Genomic DNA, 24610 nt, shown 5'->3' on the forward strand with positions numbered 1-24610 from the left:
GGCAGCTACCTTAATACTTGACAAACAACTAAAATAGTCTTACATGCATTTCTCCTCCCACTTTCCCCCCTACACACCTCACCCAGCAGCTTGGTTTGTCCATCACACAATGACTTCGTAGCCTTGGCACAACGAAACCAACCCTACCAACTGGTCTGTACCTCTACCAGCAGCGGGATCTTAAGAAGTCAAAAATGAAAACATCATTGCAATGAAAGTACCAGATCTGAGTCCATCCTGATGGCTGTGAGCAATTAATGAATCAAAAAAAAGCACATTATGAGCTTATGCAGCACCATGCTTTGTGAGCTGTTGAACACAGCACCAGATTGCACATCTCAGAACCCGTCTGAAGCATTTTCCAATGCTTCTCACCTCGTTATGTATTTCTTCCACTTGCTTTACAATTGCAGTTTCCAGTGATTTCAGAGATAAAGCCGTTGAATTAGAATCAGTTTGTAAATTCTGGAGTGCCAGTTCACACCGTCCAAATATGTACTCCAGTGTTCCTCTTGAACACTAAACACAGAATAAGAACAGATATTGAGCCATGTCAGGACACAGATGTTTCTGAAGTAATGCTGAACCATTTAGTTGTGAAATAATCAAAGTGAAGGAGTAGAAGGGATGCATTCCTTTAACTGTATTCTATGATCTTTTAAAGAAAAGCTTTATACAGTTTTCGGCATAAACTACGCAAAAGTCTACTCAGCCAAACATAACCAATCAAGCAGTAAACTATAAACTGAAAGGAGAAAGAATAGGACTAATTTTCTATTTGCTTTATAATTAAGGTAGACAGAAAACATGGCTGCATTCTCCACCAGTTGCACATGTGTAGTTGCACAGGCTAACAGTAAGACTAGAATAGAATTTCAGATTCAGTCTGAGCGTGCTGTTTGTTTAGAGGCTGAAAGTAACATGAACAGAACAGATCTGCAATTCTGCTGCTTTTGTTTTCACTTAATTTTTTGCAAAAAAAAAAAAAAAGAAAAAAAAAATTTAAAATTCCTTTTGGGAAAAAACAAACAAACAAACAACAAACATGCTATATAGAGGTTGAGACCACAATAGTTTACAAAAACAGAATACCACATCACTTAATAGAGAAGCGTTTATAATTGAAAATACTTATTTTCTTGCAAAATAACACAGACAGGAGCAGTAGGTCAGAGTAAACTTAGAATGAGAAAAATTCAGAACTACTGATCTTAAGAGCACAGTGCACAACTTCATGCTAAAGTCCATTTCAAGTGAGCATAGTATAGTTTGGGAAATAAAGTCTTCATTTTATTACGCTTTTATTGTATTTGTCCATGCTTGATGATATTGCTTTTCCACTACTGCACAAACTAGGAAGAAAAAGCACACATGGATACATGTATCACTCTTGCTTCAATAGTGTTACATTCTGGTTTGCTCCAAACTTAAAGCTGTAATTTTTTTAATACACTTTAATTTCAATATATTTTTACAGTGCAGTGTATTGTTTGATTTCAGTATGTGTTCCCATTTAAATACCACATAAAGAAAACTTCTGCTAAAACTACGGACAGGAGAAGGAAGGGAGAGGTTTAGCAATCAGAAGCATCCTTATACTTGACTATAATGCCAAAGTCCTGCTGCCCAGAATGATTGGCTGAAGGGGGTCACTTTAAGATTCCTCTGCTTCTTCCATCCCAGAACACACAGAATGCTTAAGGATCCAACTTAAGGCATATTCGTGACTCAATTCTTCTGCTCTTCTAAAGGCCATTTTAGCCTGTGAATATTGGTCATCTGTGTTTTGAGCATTTCTACAGCATCATAAATAACACTTCTCGGTTTGAAGTGGAACACAAACACATCCAAAAGAAAAAAAAAAATCAGGTAAAAATAATTGTTTCTACATTTTTTGTAAGCAATCTATGAGGTGTGGCATAGAACATCTTTAATTCTGGTCTTACATGAATGACTGAGAATTTAGGAAAAATAACCAATACAGAAACAAACGTACCTCAATCCAACTACAAAGAAATAACAGTGATCCAAGGAAACAGTCTGATTAAATGTAACCCAATGCAGTTCCTAGATAAGGCAACATAATGCTACATTTATAGTACCGGAGTATTAGTTTAATGAATGATCAAGTAGAAAACCATGCTTTATACTCACATCTGCCACTCTGTGAGTGGAGCTGAACCGAGGTGAAAAGCCAGCCAGAACACAGTGCTGGTGTGTCATGTTGAGATCATCTGGGGAAAGATTAGGAAAACCTGAGTACAGGAAAAATATATATATGCTCAAAAAACTAACTGATATGTAGGCAAAATAAAAGATACTACGCCAAGCATTTAAAGAAAGAAAGAATTCAGTTAGTAGTACCTTCATAGAGCTCTGGCGCTTGGCAGAGCAAAGCTATTCACAGTTGTAGCGTTGCAAACAGCTCTACTACAGGTGGTTTTCCCCAATTTCTATATTTTAGAGGTGGTGTTCTTCCCACCTCTTATAGGGAAAGGTCTACAAAACAAAATGCATTCTTTCAGTGTTGAGGATCATGAAAATCAAGAGACTACTTGGAAACTACAATCTCTTTTCTCCAATCATTGAGCAATAAAACATTCCTTGGGGGAAAAAAAATATGGAAAAAAGAGGCAAGAAAAGGAAGGAAGGACAGAAGGATGGAAGACAAAAGACATGTTATTTCCTTTTCTTTTTTCCCCTGAAATTCACAACATGTTCTCCCTCCAGCTCAGAATGAACTGAGAAATTGGGAACACCAGAAAGTGCACCCTGCTGTAAGCCACTTCCTCAGCATCTCATTGCTGCTTTCTTGTAGCTGGCCATAGACTGCAGTAGGTAAGCTGGCCAGAAAGCATCCCCATCAGCCTGCTCTGAAAAACTGGGTTCGAATTCATTAAAATTACTCCAGCTACAGAAAGTTCATATCCTGAGAAATTAGCACATTTTAGAGGAAATACATTGCCCTGAAGAAATTCACGCAACATCTAGAAGCAACATTCAGTGTTATGTTGAGCATCATTCATTAAGTGCTTTAAATTAAGTTTCATTGTTAAAATTATGTGGCCCTCTCAAACTCAACAAGACACTCATGAGAATATATGAATAAGTGCTGTAAATTAATTCCTGCATCACACTTACATAAGTTACTACAGATTAATAAAGCCGTAAACAAATTAACTTGGAGTCAGTATCATCCTGAATCTGTCCTGCTCTGAAAACTGCATGCAGGCATGTTATTTGTCATCACATCTCCCACATTTTGTAATTAGCTAAGAGCTAGTATGGCATCTTTTCTGCCTTAAGATACCGGGTATTTATCTCACTACAAATTCAAGTGGATTCTGGCACAGCAATTTCATTTCACTAACTATCAAAAACACATATATGAATTCTTTTATGTGAATGCTAACTTCAAATCAGTTTCTGATCTTATTAAAAGTTTTGCTTGTGCTAAAGTAACAAAACTCAGTAACAGACACCCAACATTCAAACGCCAGAAAGATACAGTTTTCTATCTGAATTGGAGTACCCAGGAATCAAAGATACAACCACTATTGACTGCAGAAGTGCACATGGCAAAATCTGCATTTCTTGTAAATGGATTTTTTTGTTCTTTTATTTCCAACACCTTCCTTCTGTCCCACACTTCCCTGCTACCTTATGGCCAGATCCCATTATATGACTACTAGCTGAGATGAATGTGGGCAAGATTTATTAAAAGAAATTAATCACAAGTGTGATTGTATACAGGTGGCCAAAGCCACTTTGGAAAACACAGTTATCAACCTGAGATCTGTTTAAATAATTTGGAGGTCAGGTGCAAAAGGATTTTGACTTTACAGATGTAGTACCAAAAAGTCATGAGACTGTTTAGTAGATTATCTGATTACTTGCAAATGCACACAACTCTTTTGCACAACATAACCACTAAAGAAACTTTAGATAACATAACTTGTATGAAACACAGACACACAATGGAATTTTTATTTACTATAGAACCTTATTCCCAATACCTGCAGACAAAAAGTTGTTTAAGATGCATGGTGCTTTAATACACTGACCCATGCAAGATGTGCAGTTGGTAACTGACACAGGAAAAAAAACAAACACTAATGGAAAGAAGCTTACTAAAGTTTGCACAGAAAAGCACAGAAGGAGTTCAGGCTTCTTTTTCAAGTAAAGCAACACAAGCACAGTCTAATATTGTTCCTGTTCCTGTACAGTCTCTTTCAAAAGAGCAAACTAAAATAAATACGTATGATGTATGGGTGCATATTTGTATGGATGTATGTATATGCATATGTTTGAATATTTTAATCTCATTACTTAATTGGCTAAGCATCAGTAGAGTGATGAGTAAATGCACTAAAACACCACATGACTGCATACTGTACATCACTGTATTGAGACATAAGAAATACAAAATAGAAAGAAAGGTAATTAATTTGAAGCTGATCCTTACAGAAAGGAGCATGGAATAAAGGCTAAGAATGCAGCTCCCTCTAGCTGAAGAGCTTCTCAGGAAGGCACAAAGCACTGTTCATAAAGTGCTCTGAAGATTAGCAATAGCAGTTTATACCATCTTTATTAACTACTTAAAAAGTTCAGGAGTAATACTTGCATTGGGACATCTCTGTTTTAATTTCACAAAGCAAGTAAAATGTACAGTGGGGTTTAAAGCACAGGCTAAAGCCTGGATATTCCACTCATCCCAAATACCTACTGATACAGGCAAAATTAACCCATGCGTCTCATTTTTGTAACTACTTAAGTGAATTTTTTAGTTGTTTTTTGTTTGCTTACTTTATTGCAATTTCCAAACACATAAGATCATTTTCCTATTATTTACACTTATTATCAATTCGATTTCTATGCAAGCACACAGCAGCACTCAAAGTTGACTGATGGTTTGCAAATACATACTAAAAAACAAAGATGGCAGTAACTGCCAGGAACAAGTCATACACGTGCCATTTTATCTAGCTCATCTGATTATAGGAACACTAATTAAATGATTTTAATACACATTATGCCCACAAATCATGTGGTACTCTTGGACATAAGGGGCTGGTTACAGAGACTGACAAGATGTGATAGAAACCAGCTCCTCTTTCAGCCACCACCTAGTAATGCTTCAACGGCAGAAAACCAAGTCAAGCTAATTGTACTGTAAGTCAGCAGAAAGTACCAGGAAGACCATCCATGTCCCCATCCCCAGGAAATTACAGGTCAATGGAGTGTGTCTTGCAGCACTTGTCTTTCATATCAGAAATCTACAAGGATGATCTGGCCCTAATTAAGAAATATTTTTAGTTTTTAAACAACAAAGTGTGCACAAACAAAACGCCAAATGAATTAAGAGGCTGAACTAAATAAAGATGTCTGGAATTCACCAAACTTCATGATCAAAGTCCAGCAACGACAAGTTTCTGGGGTTCGAAGTCTTAATAATCAAGGAATATAGCATTTGGATTAAATGTGGAGTCAAAAAAACATGGGGTTAAAAAACTCCAACACGTTCAAGATGCTAGGGAGCAAAAAGGGTTCAAATTAGTTTGTGGAAATAGAAGCAGATTAAATACCTAGAAATAGTTTAATGAGCTACTATACGCATGTGGAAGTGTTTCCATTTAATACTTATCTCTAACCACAAGCCAACCTCTGCAATGTGTGCATCCAACTTCTATACGGTTATGAAAATAATTTTTTGATGCTCCTTCAACTATAATCTGCTAGTGGGTGGGGAGGGGTATAAGATTCCAAATTCATCTTCATGCTGTTTTAAAACCCTAACCTTCAAGCAAGAGCTTGATCTATGGGAAACAGCTGCAGAAAAGTAAATCTTCTCCCTTTGAAAAAGTCCAGAGTGTATTTTTGTTAAGCATGTTTTGAAGTCATGGTAGGAAAATTAGTGAAAATTGTAAATCTGCTTGCCAATCTGGTTGTGTCTAACTCAAAGATCAGGGGAAAGATTCCAATTTAATACTAAGACCATGACAACCCTAGTTAAGCATGCTCTAGGGCAGAGCAGATGGGGCCCTTTGCTCACCTCCACACGTTTTGGATTTATTGCATGCACCCAACACGTTTCATATTAGACACCCCTTGACTGTGTACTTGAGACAGCAGGGTTCAGTATGCACTTCCCCTGCAGACCAATATATTATTCTAAATTGGGCTAAAGTGTTTCCGTTTTGTGAGTGATATAAAGTTCAGATTTGAGGGTTTTTATGCATTAGACTTGCAGGCCTTCAGCAAATCTTTTCATATCAAGAAAGTCAAACCTCAAAAAAGTCCATCTTACTGAATAATTAAGGATTCCATTCCATTGTGTTTAAGTAACATTCATTAATTCCATCGTAATATCTTCAAATGCATGGATCTGATCACCTCATGGTTAGTACCAACATGCATTATGGCTCATTATGTCAATTGAATAGGAGTGCTGAGAATGAAGGTGTAAGTTTTTAAGACTGCATTTTATTTAAATTCCACCCAGAAAAATATAGAGCCACTAAAGAGAGGAATAAACTGAAGTTCTAAATGCCTACCAGAAGTACTAAAAACAAACATAAATATCCTTTGTAGTACTATGAAATACCCATAGATTAGGATTCACTGATTTCTATATTAGTAATCTTCTCAAAGAAACATTAAGATACCTTGTTTCTATACACTAGATTAACACACACAATTAGGAAACAGTTGAGGTTTTAAGGGCACAGGAATTATTAGAACCTGATTTCAATTACAAGCAGCATATTGAATTTGACACATCAGTATTTTACAGTGCTTACATAATGAAGTAAGCACTACACCATTCCAGAAATTGAAATAACAGACCTGCAGTGCTTGCAAGTTAGTTGCTCCAGCTGGATGAGTCAAAGCTCATAAGAAAGAGCATAGTCCTTCCAGTCGGTCCCTCTACATCAACAGATGATACCAGCTGATACCCTGAGGTGCAACACTCATCATAATATTACATTTTCTACATACTTAGCATGCTCCTTGATCTGCTTTTAATAAAATGCCAGCAAGATGATTTCACTTACTGAAATGATGTTCTGGAAGGCATGACATTTAAAGGAACTAGATTAATTAAGCTAGACTTGTATTCTTTACTGTCAAGCTACCTCCTAGAAAAAAAAAAATCGTATTTTATCCTTTAGGCATATCCTCAAGATGCCTCCCCTGAAAAGTCAGTTTATAAAACCTGCATGGCAAAAACAACAACAAAAACAAACGCTAGAGCTGTATACATCCATCAACATTGCCCATCTCTCACTTCAAGCAACAGAACATGACAAAGGCAGTTCCGATGTACGCTGAAACTTATAAAAGTTTGAGAGTACTGGCGGACTGCTGCCAATTAGTAACACTCAAATACATCTACCTATACATATTATTTAAGTAATTGAGAAAAAATGCAAAGCCAGAAGAGATTATTTAACACCTGGCCTACAGAAGTAACTGTAGCTCCCTGTGAAGCAGTAATACCAAAGCGATTTACACATTATCCTCTGAAGAATGTTTAACATTGTTTCCATCTAAACATAATAATCATGTTTTCTGTTAAATAAACTAACTCTCTGAGCTGATCTTCATAGAGCATTCCCAATACTATAGTTACAGTACATAAATGCCATTGGGGAATGAGAAATATCCTTATAATCTGGTAACTTGGCCAACTATAATTTACAATACAATGCAATAAAGGAAGGGGTCTGACCATTATTTTTGTTACTTTCCTTCTGATTCCGCTGCCCAGCAAGGCTGATCAAGAACAAGGCTTCCAGTCAGGAAAGATGAAAGGTTTTCTTGTGCAGTATTTGTTCAGGCATCAAACAGATTAATAACTGCCTTTCTAGGGATGTTTAGCTGCCACCTAAACTTCACTTTCATAGAAGAAATGTCTCAGTCCTCTAACATGCTATTGCCAAATATATATATTATATATATATATATATATATATATATATAAATATATATAAAATATATATTTATGTGCATGTGTGCGTGTATTTCCAAATATAAAAATGGAGGCACATCATATCTACACCACTGTATCAAAGGAGCATGCATCTTAACCCTTTCTGTTCACATCTCAAAGCAGTTATGAACACAGACAGCCCAGTTCTTTTATACAGGTACTTCATTGATAATAGTGCACATGATTTGATGAAGTAACTAAGAAAACTGGTACTATTTATTAAAGATGATAACAAAAGCACTGCACATATTAGTTAAACTTTGCTCATAGTTGTCAAGAGGCCAGACAGTAAAATGAAGAAAACTGGTCAGCCTAATAAGTTTGCAATGTGGTAATGTCATCCTAGGGAAGTTCCATATTATCTACCTGCAAAGAAACAAATAGGGAACAGAAAGCATCCTCCCTGTCCTTCAAAAGGTGCCTGTTTAGTTAATTGGCTTCGCAGGCAAACACAACAATGTCAGAGTTTGTTCATACTTTTGATTGTGTGATCTATGATTCAATTTGTTCCAACAACAACACAAGAAAAACACAAGCAAAAGGAGAAAACTGTTTTGTGCAAACAAGACTTAACTGAAGTCCTTGCCTTGCCTGAGAAACCTGAGCATGTGAGCTAAGCTTCAAGTAAATGAGCTCAGTTTAACTATATTTTTTTTTTTTCCAATCTTCTGCACACAAGACATTGAGACTCAAAGTATGGCAGCATTGCTCATTATGATCTCAGTAAAATCTCAGTACTGGGAAATGATATGTTCAAATACACACACTGAGAAGTGCAGCTGAATGAAGGGAATGTCATGTCCTCATTTCTAAAACAGGTGACCACTAAAACATCCCCAGATGAGTACAATGGATACCTCAAGAACCAAACTATAACTGCTGCAGTCAGAGTTTGTGTAGCATGGAGCCAATTCATAACCCAAACATCAAGAATGGGATTGATGTTTTGTTGTGGGTTTTTTGTGTTTTTTTTTTGTTTTTGGTTTTTTTTTTGTTAAACAAAGCAGAAGTAAATGCTTAAGAGTGAATTAGTAAAACTGCATTAAGAACAACAAAAACTGGTGTCTACAAATATAAGAATTGGACAGGGAAAGCTCAAGATCTCACAAGATCTGAGGAAATTCTATTTATGTTCTCCAGTCTGACTTGAACTATCAACTCCAACTATATAATTTATGGGGAAGAAATGCTCAATTTTTGTTTTTTCACTGAAGCAAAAGAAAAACTGTGAGAGAAAGTTCCTCAAAATAGATTGGAATTGGTCAGGATAGGAAGAATTTGCCATATATTCAAGGTAGCTCTTTTGTTTTGTTAAATTAGGAGACCACTAACTGAAAGAAAAGAGTGAGAATTTATCAGCTTCTGTGTTTTTCAACAGAAGATTCAACTTCCCAGCCCTTGAAAATTACCAAGCATCAAGTAGAAGTCGCCTTGGTGAAGCGGTATTGCTAATCCAGGCGTCTCTATGTCCCATGCTACCTTCAAGCCTACATGCCAAACAGCTGGGTCTCTTCCCTTCAGGTTCCAATCACTCGTTTCTTCAGCTGATGAATCTTTAAAAAAAGAGGAGGGAAAAAGTGAACATAAAGGTATTAAGATGACAACCATAAAATACAATATCTGGTCAAGCAATACACACTTAATGATGACCCACATTGGTATAGTCTTAATAGGCTTAAATTTTTCACAATCTTCATCTGGTGTAATCAGCTTCTCCAAGGTCAAAAGTACATAATAGGTACCAAAATAACATAAGAGATTAAGAATTTCTTGCAAATAACTTTACTAAGATGAAAAATTCATGTTAACTACCAAGTAGAGGCAAACCAAAGTTCTTAATGGACTCAAGTTTTTCTGCCACTCAATACACATAATGAAAGTTTTACAGATACCAGCTTTTCTCACTAATTACCAAAACTTCAAGCAAAGGAAAAAAGATGAAATAGGTGGATCACTGATGTAAGAATAGGTAACTTCTAAAAATTATTTCAAGTCAAACTGGAGATTTGTTTATATATTTGTAATTTCACTAAATCATAAACTGAAGCAAAGATGAAATAATGTGCACATGTAATGCAATGGAAAGCACAGCAATGACAGAGTAGCAGTGAAGTCCGAAGCTGCAGCAAGTGAAGATCTGCTCAAATACAACATACAGAGACATAGAAACAAACAAACAAAAAGATTACCTTTGGAAGGCCTCAGGTAGGCAGGGATCTCCAGCAAGATCTGTTTCCTCCACTGCCAACCCTTATATGAGGTCTGGGAAGGGATGGATCCTGGCTCCACCCCTTCCAGTTGCTCAGGTACACTGCATGCACCTGAGATCCCCTGGGTTGGCCCTGCCTTCCCACCAGGTGCTCCATCACTGCTTCAAGCCATGACTTAGCACTCCTGCTACATTCACAGAACAGTACATCTAGACCAATGAGGTTCAGGAAATCACCAAGAATCTTAACTGCCATTCTTTTCTCAATATTATTAGTCAAATGTGATAGATAATGTGGAAGAGCCAATGAAGATTCAATGTATTAGTCACAATGCTTTTCTTATCATTAAGTAACACAAGCACGTAAAGCTTGGGGAAAAAATAATCCACTGCATAAAAATAGTATTTAGAGCTTAATCCCTCAGAACTATTTTCAGAGCTTACCTCACTACATTATAAATTGTAAAACTGTGCATAAGAACAGTTTAAATTGAAAGACACAGCCAGCATTTATAACCAGGTATTTGGGAGCCATGGCATAACAGTCTTATGGCCAATGTAACAGAGCATTTTGACAGAGGGAGGATGAAGTTTTAATAAGCAGCTGGCACAAAATGGCAATCAACTATTAGAAATCATCAACAATGTAGAATGCATAATTATTGCTTGTTAGTTAGCAACAGTTTGTGTGTCTCTTTCACTGCCCATTGCAAATGTGCTTTTGTATAATATTTTCCACAACTTCAGTATTCATTTCATTGTAGAACACAAATACCAAAACACAGATTTATAATCTTACTATATCACATGCAGATAAGCGACCTTGAACTCCTAAATGTTCAAGTCATTCATCTCGCACGGTTACTGCAATGTTTGTTTAGCTGGAGATAACCTTCAATAATTAATAAATTGTCTTCCTGTGTCAATTAAGTATTGCCTACCAGCAGGAAGCAGAGAGCCAAAACATCTCAAAAAGCCAGTGTGCAGACCTCAACTGAAACTCCTACTGTAAACCCATTCCCCATATCTCCTCTTGATTGCTGCTGCTCTCCTCTGGCTGCTGCTCTGGCTCAGGAGCAGCTCTAGGCCTTTCTATCAAGGAGCACACAAATGAGAAAACAAGAGTGAGCAAATACTCAGAAAAATCAATACTAAACTCTTTGAGGGGCTTTCATATTTTCTGACCCGTTAGGATAAATCGTAACTTAATTTAAAAAAAAAAAAAAAGATCTCTGAAAACTGCAAATAAGATGGTTTTCAAGGCATTTTTAATCCAATACATCATGGATATTATAAAAAGAGGTAACCTTTCTGGGTTAACTCTCTGTTATGCTGCTTTCCCATTCACTTTGGCAGCAGCACTGTTCACAATATGGCACCAATAAAATATAGAACTACAATCGGAGACAGCAATTTCAATGAAAGTTTCCTGGGGTCTCCTCATAAATCCAGCACCTTTGGAATGTGCTCGTTAAAATGACTTATTTTTTGCAGTTTGATAAATTTTTTATTGCTTAAGTACAGAGTTCAAATGTAGCTCACAGGCTCCTTTTCTCTGTATTCTCAATTATTGCACCTTATAATTATCAGCAGCAATTGAAACTGAATGCTCCTACCATGTTATTTTGGTAACAAATGGAAGAAAGGTGCTACTAGCTTTCAAATGCAAACTAGTCCAGAAGTGGAAAAAACATCTTAACACTCATAGTATATCTCCAGGTAGCAATGACAAACTTTTACATAACATGAAACTTTATTAATGTTCTCTATGTCATCCCTCAAGCATGACTGAATGCTGTATGTAAGTTAACAGTTCATATTTAAGCGAAAACATTTGAATGCATCTAAACCTTAGGTACATGAGAGTAAATCATGTGGGCCTTACATATACACAGCACATAAAGAACATGTATTTATTCTAGAGTAAACTATACAGAAATGGTCCAACACAGAACCACTTAATGGAAAAAAGACAGTTTTATCTGCAGTTTTGAACTCTGTTAATGGTTATAGAATTTGTCCTGCAAGAAACCTTTATACTTGTACCCCAAAAGGAATGGTGCAACTGGTTAACAAGCTTGCCACAGCATAATAGCTCAAACCTATCAGTAAGAACAGAACCACGAAAGAGCAGACCATACTCTGTTTCTCAGTAGCTGGCAGGACAAATTGAGTTTCTACCCAGAGATATTTCATCTGCCTTACTACTGAAAAGCCATAACATGAAAAGTTAGTTAGACACTAGTAATCTATATATCGATACCCATAACATTAGCTTTCTCTTGCAACTGACATTCACAAAGAAAAGCCCAAGAACTGAAATATTTGTTGACCTTTATCTTATCAGTTTTCATCTAGAATACGTTGTCTAAATATACCAAGGTGATATTTATTTCTCTAAGCACCATTTCTATTCTTTCAACAAGCAACATGTCTGTTACTACCAACATTAGAAGCCACTTAATATTGTTGTTCTCATCCTGTACAAAACACTTTTCCACAACTTTTTCCATTAAGCAATGCATAGCTGAGATTATTCGTCAACTACAAATATAGATTTATTGCAATTCATAACAACTTCCACAAGTTCAGAATTTCTTATTTTCAAACCTAGTGAGGTAGTGACATCAGTAGTAAATATGAATTATTTTTATCCCAATTCCTGCAGCAATGAAATAATCATTAAGTTCAGTGATAAGAACAAGCACGAGAGCTCCTTCTGGATCAGTCATCAATACAGCTAACCTCAGCTCTGCTAAGCTGTTCAGCATTACCTTGCCAGCTGACAGAGCTGTTTTATTTATTATTTTTACTACTTACAGAAAGCAACCAAACAAGATACAACAAAGTATCCAGAGGAAGTATCCATCTCCAGCCTCAAACTTCGTTTGTGGTAAATTCAGGTGAAAAGATGGACATCTGCAGTGAGTTGGTTACTCTCCCCCTCCATTAAGATGGCACCTGAAACACCTCTACTTCAAAGTGCATTTTTAGCACCAACTATTGCTATGCTGAGAAACAAAACTCTCTACAAAACTTACAAAAGATATTCACTAGAACACATCCATGAATTAAATTCAGTTTCTGAAAATGCTCTTAGTCTACCAGTATTTGGATTGCAATTCATTTCCATAAATAGAGCAGGAAACAAGAATCAGTCATTAGCCAATTATCTTAAAATTCTAAACAAGTTTTTAACCTCAATATTCCCACATGGCGTGTGTAAATTAATGTATTATTATACATCCTAAATGGATCAAAATTTGGAACTACTATTCAGATGAGCATTCAGCAAGACATCTATCTTATTTTGCTGCTTTAAAATGTACTTCGTGCAAAAGAAACAGTGATACTAATTACAGTATCAGCTTGTTCCATCATCTGTGTTTTGGCTCCAGATTTCTTCAGTGGCACATTAAAAACTGTTTCTACTTTAGATAAACACTTAACAAAGTTTCCAGCATCAAGCTTTCACTAAGGCACCAAAAAGTGAACTAATGAACAAGCAGGTAGTTAGTTCATCTATAGCACTGCATGCTTTAATAACAGTTACTGAAATAAGCACAAAACAAATGATACCAAAATGCAAGGGGAAGTAAAAAGAAAAAACACAGAGAGCTGTGCATCTCTGAACAGTAAAAGAGCAACCTGGATGCCATAAGACCACTCAGCTCCCAGTGCTCCTGCTGTTCAAACTCTGAACAGGCTGGGGATTCTGCCTCCAGGCAGAAGAAATCTGTACCAGCTGCAGAGCTCTGCGAGCTCCAGCTTCCTCATATAAGCAGATTCCACAGATCCTCACTGTCTCAAATGTGACAGTGGTTTATTAAAAGATGGTTTATTTATGCTTAGAAAATCAAGTAGACAAATTACATGGATGCACTGGGTAGAATCTGACATCGACTTGTTAGAGAATCTTTTATTGAGTTTGCTAGGTGGACTGATGGAAAAATGGAAATTAACAACAGATAATGAATGAAAAAACATAAGCTATCGTTTTTATATAATAGTCTTTAGCCAAAGCCTCTCAAAATCAATGTGAATTCTCCTCATGTTTTGAAGGAAACAAAGGATTTTTGGAAGTACTAGAAGTCAACTGAAAATGACATGCAAATTAACATTTACAAATTCAAATCAAATCCAAATTCTAGTGTTCTGTTTGCAAAGCTGAGAACCACTCACCTTCACAGCTGTAGCTGTACACAGCAACTGTTGACCTCTCAACCAGATTCTCATCATGATGCCAACTCACTGCCATGTTCCCCATTCCAAAATAAGGCTCTTGTTTCAAGTACGGCATTTGTAGCGGATCCATATAATTTAATAAAGTCAAGTTATAAGATGTTCTCTTATTTAGACTTGTGCAGTCATCCTCTGATACGTTGCAGTTGTTTTGATCTTTTGAAAAAGACCCTTTCTCTGTAAGCGAAGTAGCAAAATTTTGGTCCCTATCTATTACAGTAGCGTCTTTGATAACTCTGGTGTCTAACAGACTTTGTCCTTGTAATGCCTTGACTGCTTCAATATGCAAGTAGTCATTAAGTTTGATTAATGCTTTACAAGCATCGTGTATTTGAGGGCTGCAATATTTTATTTCACAACCCTCAGTAGGCCAAGGAACTGTAAATAATCTTGTATTCAAGTACTTGTAAGTGCATCCTGGATTTCCAATTAATATACGAGACACTGGGGTAAAAAAATCTTTTCCTTTGATCCTTACAAGATCTTGAAAAAAACAATCGTGTTTCCGGAGGGTCAAAAAGCCCTCCTGTACCACCTGATGGAGCTCTGCAGGTACTGAATCCGACTTTCTGAAAATCAGCTTGGAATATCTGGTCTTCTGCTAAAGGAGAAAAGGAACAACAAAAAATTATTATTTTTTTAACAAGTACTTCACAATATTCAACAATAAATTGACTAATTAGAAGTCTGAGTCTTGAATATAGGAAAGAGATAAATGTCAGATGCCAGTATTTGTTGATCATAGAATCACCAAAGACCAAGATCAAAAAGACTTCCTTAGCAGTCTGTTCTATCCTTGGTAACCTTTCTACTGTCACGTTCATCAAGATGCCAGCTAGACCTCCTTTTTTGATTATAAAAATTGCCAAACTTGTTTTACTCTCATCCCCCCATCGTCAGCACCCCTTATTCTCATGTCCCCATCTGACCACACCAGCTGTGTTATCAGACAGGGATCAGAATTCAGCAGGTTTTATATGTAGCAACTCCTAGCAAAGCATGACACTGCTAACCAGCATCATCTTGCTTTGCATGTAACACACTGCTTCCCACACCAGGAAGGAATTTTATTTCATTAATATCACTTTCTAAGGAGGAAGGCATTACATAACTGCAACTTTTACTGGCTGCCTGTAAGTCATTTTTAAATACTGTTGAGATTGTTCTGCAAAACAGGCACGCACTCAGAGAATAAGTTCTTAAGAAGACAATGTTAACTGTATTTTTCATTACAATTTATAGATAATAGAAACCAATGCAAACTATTGCCCTTGGTAAGGAAAAAGCTGCAGCGTGACTCTATTGGGTGTCAATCAATACTTTGGAAGCTCAAAACTGCTCACTAAGTTCATTTCCTCTTCTCACTAAGTCATTGCTGTAGGGAAAAGGTAGATACTGATGGTGCTATGGGAAAAGAAATAAGGAAAGGTGAACCCTGAAGGCACTGGGAACAGGGTTAGAGCCCACAGATGCATAAAACTGATCTAAGTATTTTTCTCATGTAATAGCTTATGTTCAAAGTGCTTTTAGCAAAACAAAACCACTACCACAAAAGCATTATATCAGCCTACAACACACCTGCGGGCTCCTAGTTGAGCTCAAAACCACTTCACTAGTACTTCCTTCTTCTAAGTGGGATCTAAACCTGACTTTCAGGAAAGACATTTTAAATGCATCTGTTGAAAATACAAACTAGTCACTCAGTATGCACATTTTCTACTGCATGCAAACAGTTATACATCAGCATCATAACATGTTAACTCACAACATTTAACAGAAGACTTTATATGACTATGGATCTAATAAGAAGGTGAATGTAAAAGGAAGCCTGTTTTAGCAGTAATATTTAAATATCATAAACCTCTGTCCATCTACAGAACTTGACAGTACTGCTGGTCAATTCTTAGAGAGACACTAACTCCCTTTCTTCACACATTTTTACTGTTTCAGATAAGTAGTTTCCTGGAAATAGGGGAAAAAGTTAATTTGATATCACAATAATAGATACAGATAATAATAATTCCTGACAAGAGTATTTACATGCTTAACTCTACATGCCAAAGCTTAAAAATACTTCCAGATATTTATTTGAAGGTTTTTCTATAATCTCCAGCACAGAAAACTGGATCCCAACTTTCATTAAAAGAACTGAGCATAAACAGGAGAAACAATTGCCAAGAGCCTGGAACAATTCCATTAGAGGTCATGAACCACTCAACTTGTTTCAGTCAGTGCTTTTTGTTTGCAGCCTTTGAACAGGACTATGAAAAAGAAAAACCTTAATGACAAAGAACCAAAGGCAGTAACTGCAGGTTTCATGTATTTATAGTGAGAGTCAGATATGTGGGCACATGTTGATGGGAATTAACAGTTATTTCATAATTGTTCTTCATAACAATATGTTGTGACATAAGATTACTGCATCAATGGTTTCATTAATGCTTCTGCAGTTCAGATTAACCAACAATTACATTATATAGACTACTATGGCATATAGAAGCATATACAACATATATATTTGCTATCTTTTATTATATCACTAAATACACTGTGTTGCTGGTATGAATAACACGCATACAGTTCCAAACTATTAGAGAAGCAGGGAAATAACAATATGATGTAAAGCAATTAAATGCTTGGAATCATGTGCTAGAGAGGAAGCACACCATTTTCATCTTATTTTTAACCAAAGAAACAATATTGCATTCCCCTCCCAAAATACCAAGGTAATGGCTTCCATATCCTTTTATTGATCAAGTCAGAGGCATGTTACCTTTGGACTGTGTTTTAAGATTATATGCTTAAGAACTGCTTCATTATGGAATTTTACGTGTCACACTGAAGATTCTACCTTAATCTTAACACTACCCTGCTATCTCAGAAGTCAGGAAATGGAAACACGTTTCTGACACACGACAAGAAAACAGTTTGGTCTTCTTTAAATCTCTAAGTCATTGTGCTATGTCTAACATAAGGAAGGCATTAAGGGATCAGAGCACAGGGTGAACACTAGGTTCATACTGGACACCTCGTTGTTTCGGGGGGATGGGGAAGAGGGAGGAATCATGTACTGCATGTTGTAACTCTGACAGCAAGTATCAAAGGTCAATTCACTGCTCACTGGGAGAAAAAAAGAAGGGGTTGTGTGACTGGCAACCACAGGACAAGAAAAAAAAAAAGCACATGTGATGGTTGATTCTCCATCTGAATGTCACATACACTATTTCAAGTACACCCATGATCTGACTTCCATATCCGTCACCCTACAGAGTAAACTAAAGTTATAACAAAGCTGGAAATCAGCAACAAAGGACACCTTGATAAATAAAATGATACACCACTAAATAAGTTTGTGTTTCACATATTCATATATTGCCCTTTTTTAAAAATTTTTTTTATACAGACTTATTTGCTCACAAGCATCCTTAAATATTACATTGCTTTAGCCAACAGTTTGGGGCCCATTTCTGAAATCCTTCATCAGTCATGAAACCTATTGGAAGAGGATGTCAGTGAAGTTCTGCTTGTGATGGAACTGTTTAGTTCTGTTCAGACTGTACACTTCCATACATGTCAGTAGACAGTAATTTCTGAATTACAACCCAACTAAGCTTTACAACACATTGGAAGCATGCTGATTTAGAAAGGGCAGATCCTCAGAGAAGCAAGGCAGATCTCTCCTGGGAAGACAGACTAAAGAACTAAACTTTATCGCATGCAACATTATGTTTTGCCAATCAGTTGACTTCAAGCTCTTATCCTTCTTACCCACTCTTTCCCATCAAAGAACCTGTAAAATCTGCATGTGTGATAAAAGAGACATTTCCCAGTCTCAGAAAGAATTCAAGAGACATGATGCTTATCATATATACTTAGAAGTCCCTAGTGTACACAAACAATACACAAACTACAATTCTGTATAATGCAACTGCAATGAATCTGAACTCCAGTAAGGCTTCAGTAGGTCAGATTTGTCTGTTTATCCTCATTTTCTTCTACTTATAAATTCCTAATGCCAAGCAAAGGAGCTGCTACTTGGACAGCCTGAGCAATAACTTCTCTTTTACTGTCAGCTCTATAAGACTGTGGATGTAAAAGACAGGGGGAGAAAAAAAAAAAAAAAAGAAAAAAAAAAAAAGATGCTGGGCAAGATCAGATATAAAAAGTGATCAGGAGGGAATATATTACAGGAGTAGCACAGAGAAAACACCAAGCTGCTCGAGTCTCTGAAGTAGGAAAGACTTCCTGAACACTGGCTTCAGACTGGAAAGAACTTCTTTTCAGAGAAGAAACAACTCTCTAACAAGATATTGTTCACTTTTCCTTTCCCACTCCCACAGAAGTGCACCACAACAGCAAGTCTGCAAGTCATTTTACAGCTGGTAACGATCCCAACCAAGAGCTTACTTCCACTATGGTCAGCACTCGAAGATTACAGAAAACTGTGCTTTTCCTATGCACCTTACAACTCCAATCAAGTAGAAATGTAAGGGAAACATACAAAATGCTCAGTATCACTACTGCCATCCTATGACAAAACTGTTTGATTTTATGCTCCTGACTTGTAATCCAGAGCCCAACAGAGGAATTATTAAATGTGCAAAACATTTCTTGGCATTGACATCCTATGAAAGAGAAAATCATCTTTGCCAGTGAGGAGTGTGGTATCATATAGAGCCATATGCCAATGAAAGGCAGGTGACATTCCTGTAATGCTATAGCTGTTAAGAGATTCTTTCTTATGCCTTTTATCTTACTGTGTTTGGATTTGATCTGATTTAACCTACAATTCCTGCCATATGGTTTCTTGCTGACCTAAAAAGATCCAAGGCAGATACAGAGTATTCTCCTACTCATTTCATGGTAATCCTCAAAACTTTCATTTGGCTTACTTCCCATGTAGCTAGCTGGCCTGTTTTCACTTCTGTTTGGTTTCATTTGAGGCATGCATTCTAGTTTTCACCATTCATTTTCTCTGCAAAATTAAGGGTTACTTATTGTTTAAAAGTTTAACCATGCCAAGAAACGTTTTTCATATTTTGCCAAATCTTCTCAAATCATAAATATAGCAAGTTGCAAAAACATTAAAAGAAAGACAACACTAGCTTTATTTCTATGAAGCATAAGAAACAGTGATTCATTGTTACATGAGTTGCATGGCTACACACTTTGGGAAAATAAATAAGGCATTTAGTTACTCCTAGAACGCAGATTGTCACTTCAATAATTATTAATACATATCCCTATAGATTCCAATGTGGAAGTAAGAAAAAGTGAGCTTGAAAAACTGCTCACACCTTGAATCAAATTAAGTTTGAATCTTTCATTCTTGACTATGTTGATTCTAGAGGTCGTATTTCACTGTTACTTTTACCAGTCATCGGGAAGAACTAGAAGAAGTTCTTACGGTATGTCTTGTTTGTTGAATGCAAACAGCCACTTTGGTTTAAAACAAGCATAGTTAAAAGAAGTACATTACCAAATGATGGAAATCAGCATCAGCTGGTGTCAGGTATGGAAGTTTGCCCTCTCCAAGTTCTTCAAGAAGCTTTTTTTTCTGTTTTGGGGAATAACATTAAAGCACAAAGTTAGACTAATAATACTGGAACACAAAGTTAGACTAAGGAACAAGATAAAATGAAGAATAAAACTTGTTGTACAAAAACAGCAAATGTGCCATTAATTCTCACCAGTTCTGGAAAAATAATAAAGAATAAATAGATGCAAAAATCAGTGAAGATTTTCCACTTAAGAGCAATTCACCTCATGTAATTTCAGAGAATATGAGTACTTTTCCTCTCAAATTCTTTAAATCTCACCTCATTAAACAGATAAAAAAACATGTTGCTCCAACGTTCTTCAAACTTATTCTGAGCTTAGATTTCGATACCCATTTCTTATTTTGTTCTTCTACTTTGTTTTGTGGACCTAAAACTCATATTCCATTTAATGGCTTAGTAATTTTATATTAAAATAACGAGTCTAAATGTTGGCCACATTTTGAAGTGATTGTTAAAATGGGAGCATGAGTGAAAAACACTAAAAAAAAAAAATCAAAAAAAAAAATCACAACAAGCAGAAAACACAACCATCTACTGAAAACCATTGTTGATAATATTTAAAACTCCATTCTCAGCATGCACCATTCTAGCAGGCAACAAAACTCTGATGTGATGCTGGCAGCAACCACAGAACCAGCTGACTGCATGGAGGTTTTCCCTGCCCCTCTATCTCAAATCTCTCTTTGTCTGTTACAGACTAAGGGATCCCCACCAATGTTCAGCCAACACTATCACTAATTAATTGTTAAGAAAAAAAAGAGCTTAGTTTTCCAAGATCTGTTTTGCTGTTGTTTGTTTATTACTAATAAAACTGACCTAGAAAACTTGCACTTTTCCTTAGTTTCTTCTTCCTTTTATCCTGCCAAGATGGTTTCTATAAAAGCTTTGTTTATTAACCAGAATTTACGAATAGGAATACAACTGAAAGAACCTTTTTTGTTATGAGTATTCCAGATAACAAAAGGATTCAAATTCTCATTTTTACAGCAATCTTTTCAGCTACATGAGCACTACCAGCAGAAATAACTGAAACTGCAGCTTGCTCTGAACTTGTTGCAAAAAGAGCAGATGAAAATGGAACAAGGTTTTTAAGGGAGTAGGGTTGTGATACAAAGGAAAAATATCATCATAACTAAAAGAAATATAAATGGAAGAGCAGGTTACTAACACTTTTCTAAAGCATATTTATACAGAAACAACTGCATATTTCATCACTTAGATGTCAACGGAAATTTCTTATTCCATAGAGAACTCATCGTTATAAAGCAACATTTCTTATTCTTCTCATAAATTTCCCTTTTTATAATCTTTTCAGGTTGCAACTCTTTAATATGTTCCATATTCAGTGAAAACAGATCTCTTACATTCTGGCAATCCTATTATAAAAAGCGGGGAGGAGGTGTTAAGTATTACATGTAATAATTCCTGGTTCATAACAAACACCTAAACAAGGATAGGTGAGCTATGAAAAACGCTAATACACATTTTATTCAGTGGTGGCAAACAACTGAAATTTAGGCACCAAGACAGAAGATAGACAGACTTAAGAAAGAAGTGTAGGAGATTTTAAGGTTTATAACTACTAGCATAGCCAAATACAAATCTGAGCAGACAGTTCTCACATACTCATCTCCACATTCTCAGTCTGCTGTTCTTCTTACAAGACCGATAACACAGCAGCACTGGAATTTGGAAAGTAGGACTGTAATTTCTCTAGGTCTCTAGTTTCCATTGGGGACACATTATATATTGACATCAAGTCATCAGGGGAGCAGAGCATAATGCAGCTTCAGATTATGTTGGCAGAAAATGACATGCTAATATGCTGTATATTCCAAAACAATAACTCTCTCCTATTATGAAAAGCTGGCTACAATTTTATTACATGAAATCACTGAAAACATTAGATTGCTTTTGTCAGCTGTAAAATAAAGCCCATTAAACAGCAGGAAAAAAAAATAAAAATCCTGCATTTCAAACATGGACTCAACTGTGGGAAAAAGAGGTGGGAAGAAGAGAGATTCTGACAATTTCTTTGTCAAGTCTCAGCCTCCTGGCAAAAACACACACAACATTGAAATGCACTCTTGTGTATAGGTAGTACTCGCTCACATGTGATTGTCAGATCTGGCTAAGTGCCGTGCCTCAGCTGATGTACAGACTAATACACACAGCTGGGTGGTGGAACGCACTGCTCATCTCCTATGCGAGAAGCTGTCACACGGATGTCAGAAGCATCAAGCCACTCTCTACTACCTCCAAAAAGTCAAAAAAAGAAAGTCTGAGGATCTAGCTGCGCCAGCTGGTTGATGCCAAGTGTAAGCACTGCTACATAAGCACTGCATAGAGCGCATCTAATCCTTAAGTAAACCCTTGCATACAAAAAATTGCCTTTCCTTGAAGTTATCTTAAAAATATATTGCTAAATTGGATTTATTTTTTGTTTATTTGAAAATTATTAATGCCAAAACAGTTCATTCACACATTCACATTTTTTATGTCTTAAACAACTGATTTTTACACTTACATAGGCCACTCTGAAAGTAATGCCTCCTATTTACTTGCATGGAAACCACAACAGATATAATGAGCACTATGTGATCAAGCAAATCCTCAGCTACAACACACTATTTTGCAACACATTCCCATTAACCATGTGGCCAGCCATGAGCAAGAGCCCCTATGCCATGCTCATAACAATCTGCATCAGCAGGTGACCACTGTCACCGCTGCTGAAATGCGGAACCTGCTGCCTCACTGTGCTCACATCCACTATTTGGTCTCCAGAAACATTCAGCAAGCACTGATGAATGTTGATGGGTGCCATTTTCTTTCACACCTTTTTTTTTTTTTTTTTTTTTTTTTTTTGACACTTTTGAGTCAAGGAGCAGGACAGTGTAAAGTTTTGCAACTAACATTTCCCTGCAGGTTGTCTATTCCATTCTCAAAAGGTTTCACGTCCCCCTTCATTGTAAAAGAGAACTTCGATAACCAGGCTACAAAGCTTTGCCACAAAGTAGAATTTCTATTGAGTTTTATCAAACAGGTCAGAAGGGAACAGTCTCTGTCCAATTGATTGATCATTGTTTTGGCTGAAACAACATACTGAAAAGTACCTGCACTCAAATATTACTGAAATTACTGCTGAAAACAAATTTAAGGCCATAACATCTCAACAATTTCTAACACATAAAAAAAATCTGAGAGCATTAAGCAGAAAAATAGTTTTTCTAGTAGTTAGTACAAAATGCACTCATGAAATCACTGTAGAAGTTGCAGTTAAGCACAGAAGCCAACTTAAGTCAATGCCAGCAGGATTTGCCTCCAAGATAACCCCCAGGGCTGTTTGCTGCCCTGCATTTCCCATGAACACAGGGGAAAGCTTCAGCTTTGCTACACCAAGGAATCTCTCTGGGCCTGAAGCACCATCCCATACAAACATAAAAAGTCAATCACAAATCCAAGACACGGACAGACAATAATGACAATCAAATATTTAGACATGCTGACTTTCAGTTCTACAACAAGCACTCCCTTACATGAGCAGTTAAAATATATGATTTATTCAAATTATCTTGTTTCCCAAAAACATGGCTGTTATTCTCTGCCCTGGAAAGGAACATCTCAGTATTCCCCCCAAAAAAGACATTTTGGAAAACAGGGCAACTGGAAACTTCAGACAAATGCATTTCCAACACATGAGGGAATGCAAGCAATTTGCAGTCCACTGCTGGGTACATACCTTCACCTTACAATCAGCATTACACAGAATAAAGGAGAAGATGAATCCTGCTATGGAGAAGGCACATGGAAAGATGATTCAGGCAAACCAAACATCTGACTGTTGCATTTATCTTCCTGTTGTCTTCCCATTTTTACAATTACTGATTTCACTCAGTCAGATTTTCATTACTTGCAAGGATATCATACACTCAGTAAGCTGGGGACCGACCATCTGCTACATTCCACAGAAGGCTGAGAACAGGCTGAAGACTTGGATCACCTCCTCAAGCAAGTACCAGTGTGCCAGGTATGCTGAAAATAGCACCATCAGCAAACTTCCAGGGGCAGTTGCTTTGGTCTGGGTTTAAGGAAGTATCATCTGTACCTTCATATTGTTTTCATCAGTAGTTTTTTGTTTCACAAGAGGTTATCAGAGTTAGGAAGGCAGCACTTGCATTCCCTACTCAAAAAGAATGCTCTCACGATAGGATTCAACCTCAGACACAAACACTGGGCTTTCCATAAGTCCCTCCCTCCTATTAGCTTTTTCCTTCCATAAGAAGGCACGGTGGGGTCTATGCGGTTTTACCATTGTTTTTAAGCTAACTGTTGCAGAATGTGGATTTACTTCAGGTCATTAATGCAGAAAAGCATTGATGCTCTCAAGTGAGAGAAAGGAGGAATATTAAATTTATATGGTCAAAAATTTTGTGATACCATAATAAGATCCCATTTACAAAAAAAAAAAAACAAATAGCCATCACTTCACAGGAACTTCCACAGCCTTTTCCCCCAACATTCTTTCGCATGATTATAAAAATAGAAATCAACTTTGGGATACCTACTTAAAGCAGGAATGTGATTTCTGAATTTGACATTTCT

The 24610-nt window shown here is 36.6% G+C and overlaps 1 protein-coding gene across 7 annotated transcripts in view; it reads right to left on the bottom strand.

The window, feature by feature from the left end:
- FTO (FTO alpha-ketoglutarate dependent dioxygenase) overlaps positions 1-24610 on the bottom strand; it is a 216744-nt gene that overhangs the window by 160518 nt on the left and 31616 nt on the right. For 4 of the 7 annotated variants that reach the window (XM_085551799.1, XM_015873817.3, XM_085551800.1 and 1 more), the window contains exons 2-6: positions 19924-20001; positions 14385-15045; positions 9403-9546; positions 2155-2234; positions 376-519 (exon numbers count right to left, since the gene is read on the bottom strand). In XM_085551799.1, the coding sequence (XP_085407925.1) occupies positions 376-519; positions 2155-2234; positions 9403-9546; positions 14385-15045; positions 19924-20001 (1107 nt within the window). Of the gene's footprint in view, positions 1-375; positions 520-2154; positions 2235-2364; positions 2500-9402; positions 9547-14384; positions 15046-19923; positions 20002-24610 lie in introns of all 7 variants that reach the window. The other 3 variants (XR_014947756.1, XR_014947755.1, XM_015873818.3) reach the window with 3 other exon arrangements.

The sequence above is a fragment of the Coturnix japonica genome, chromosome 6, assembly GCF_054131305.1.
Source record: "Coturnix japonica strain WE chromosome 6, WE-NBRP24, whole genome shotgun sequence".
Lineage (NCBI taxonomy): Eukaryota > Metazoa > Chordata > Aves > Galliformes > Phasianidae > Coturnix > Coturnix japonica.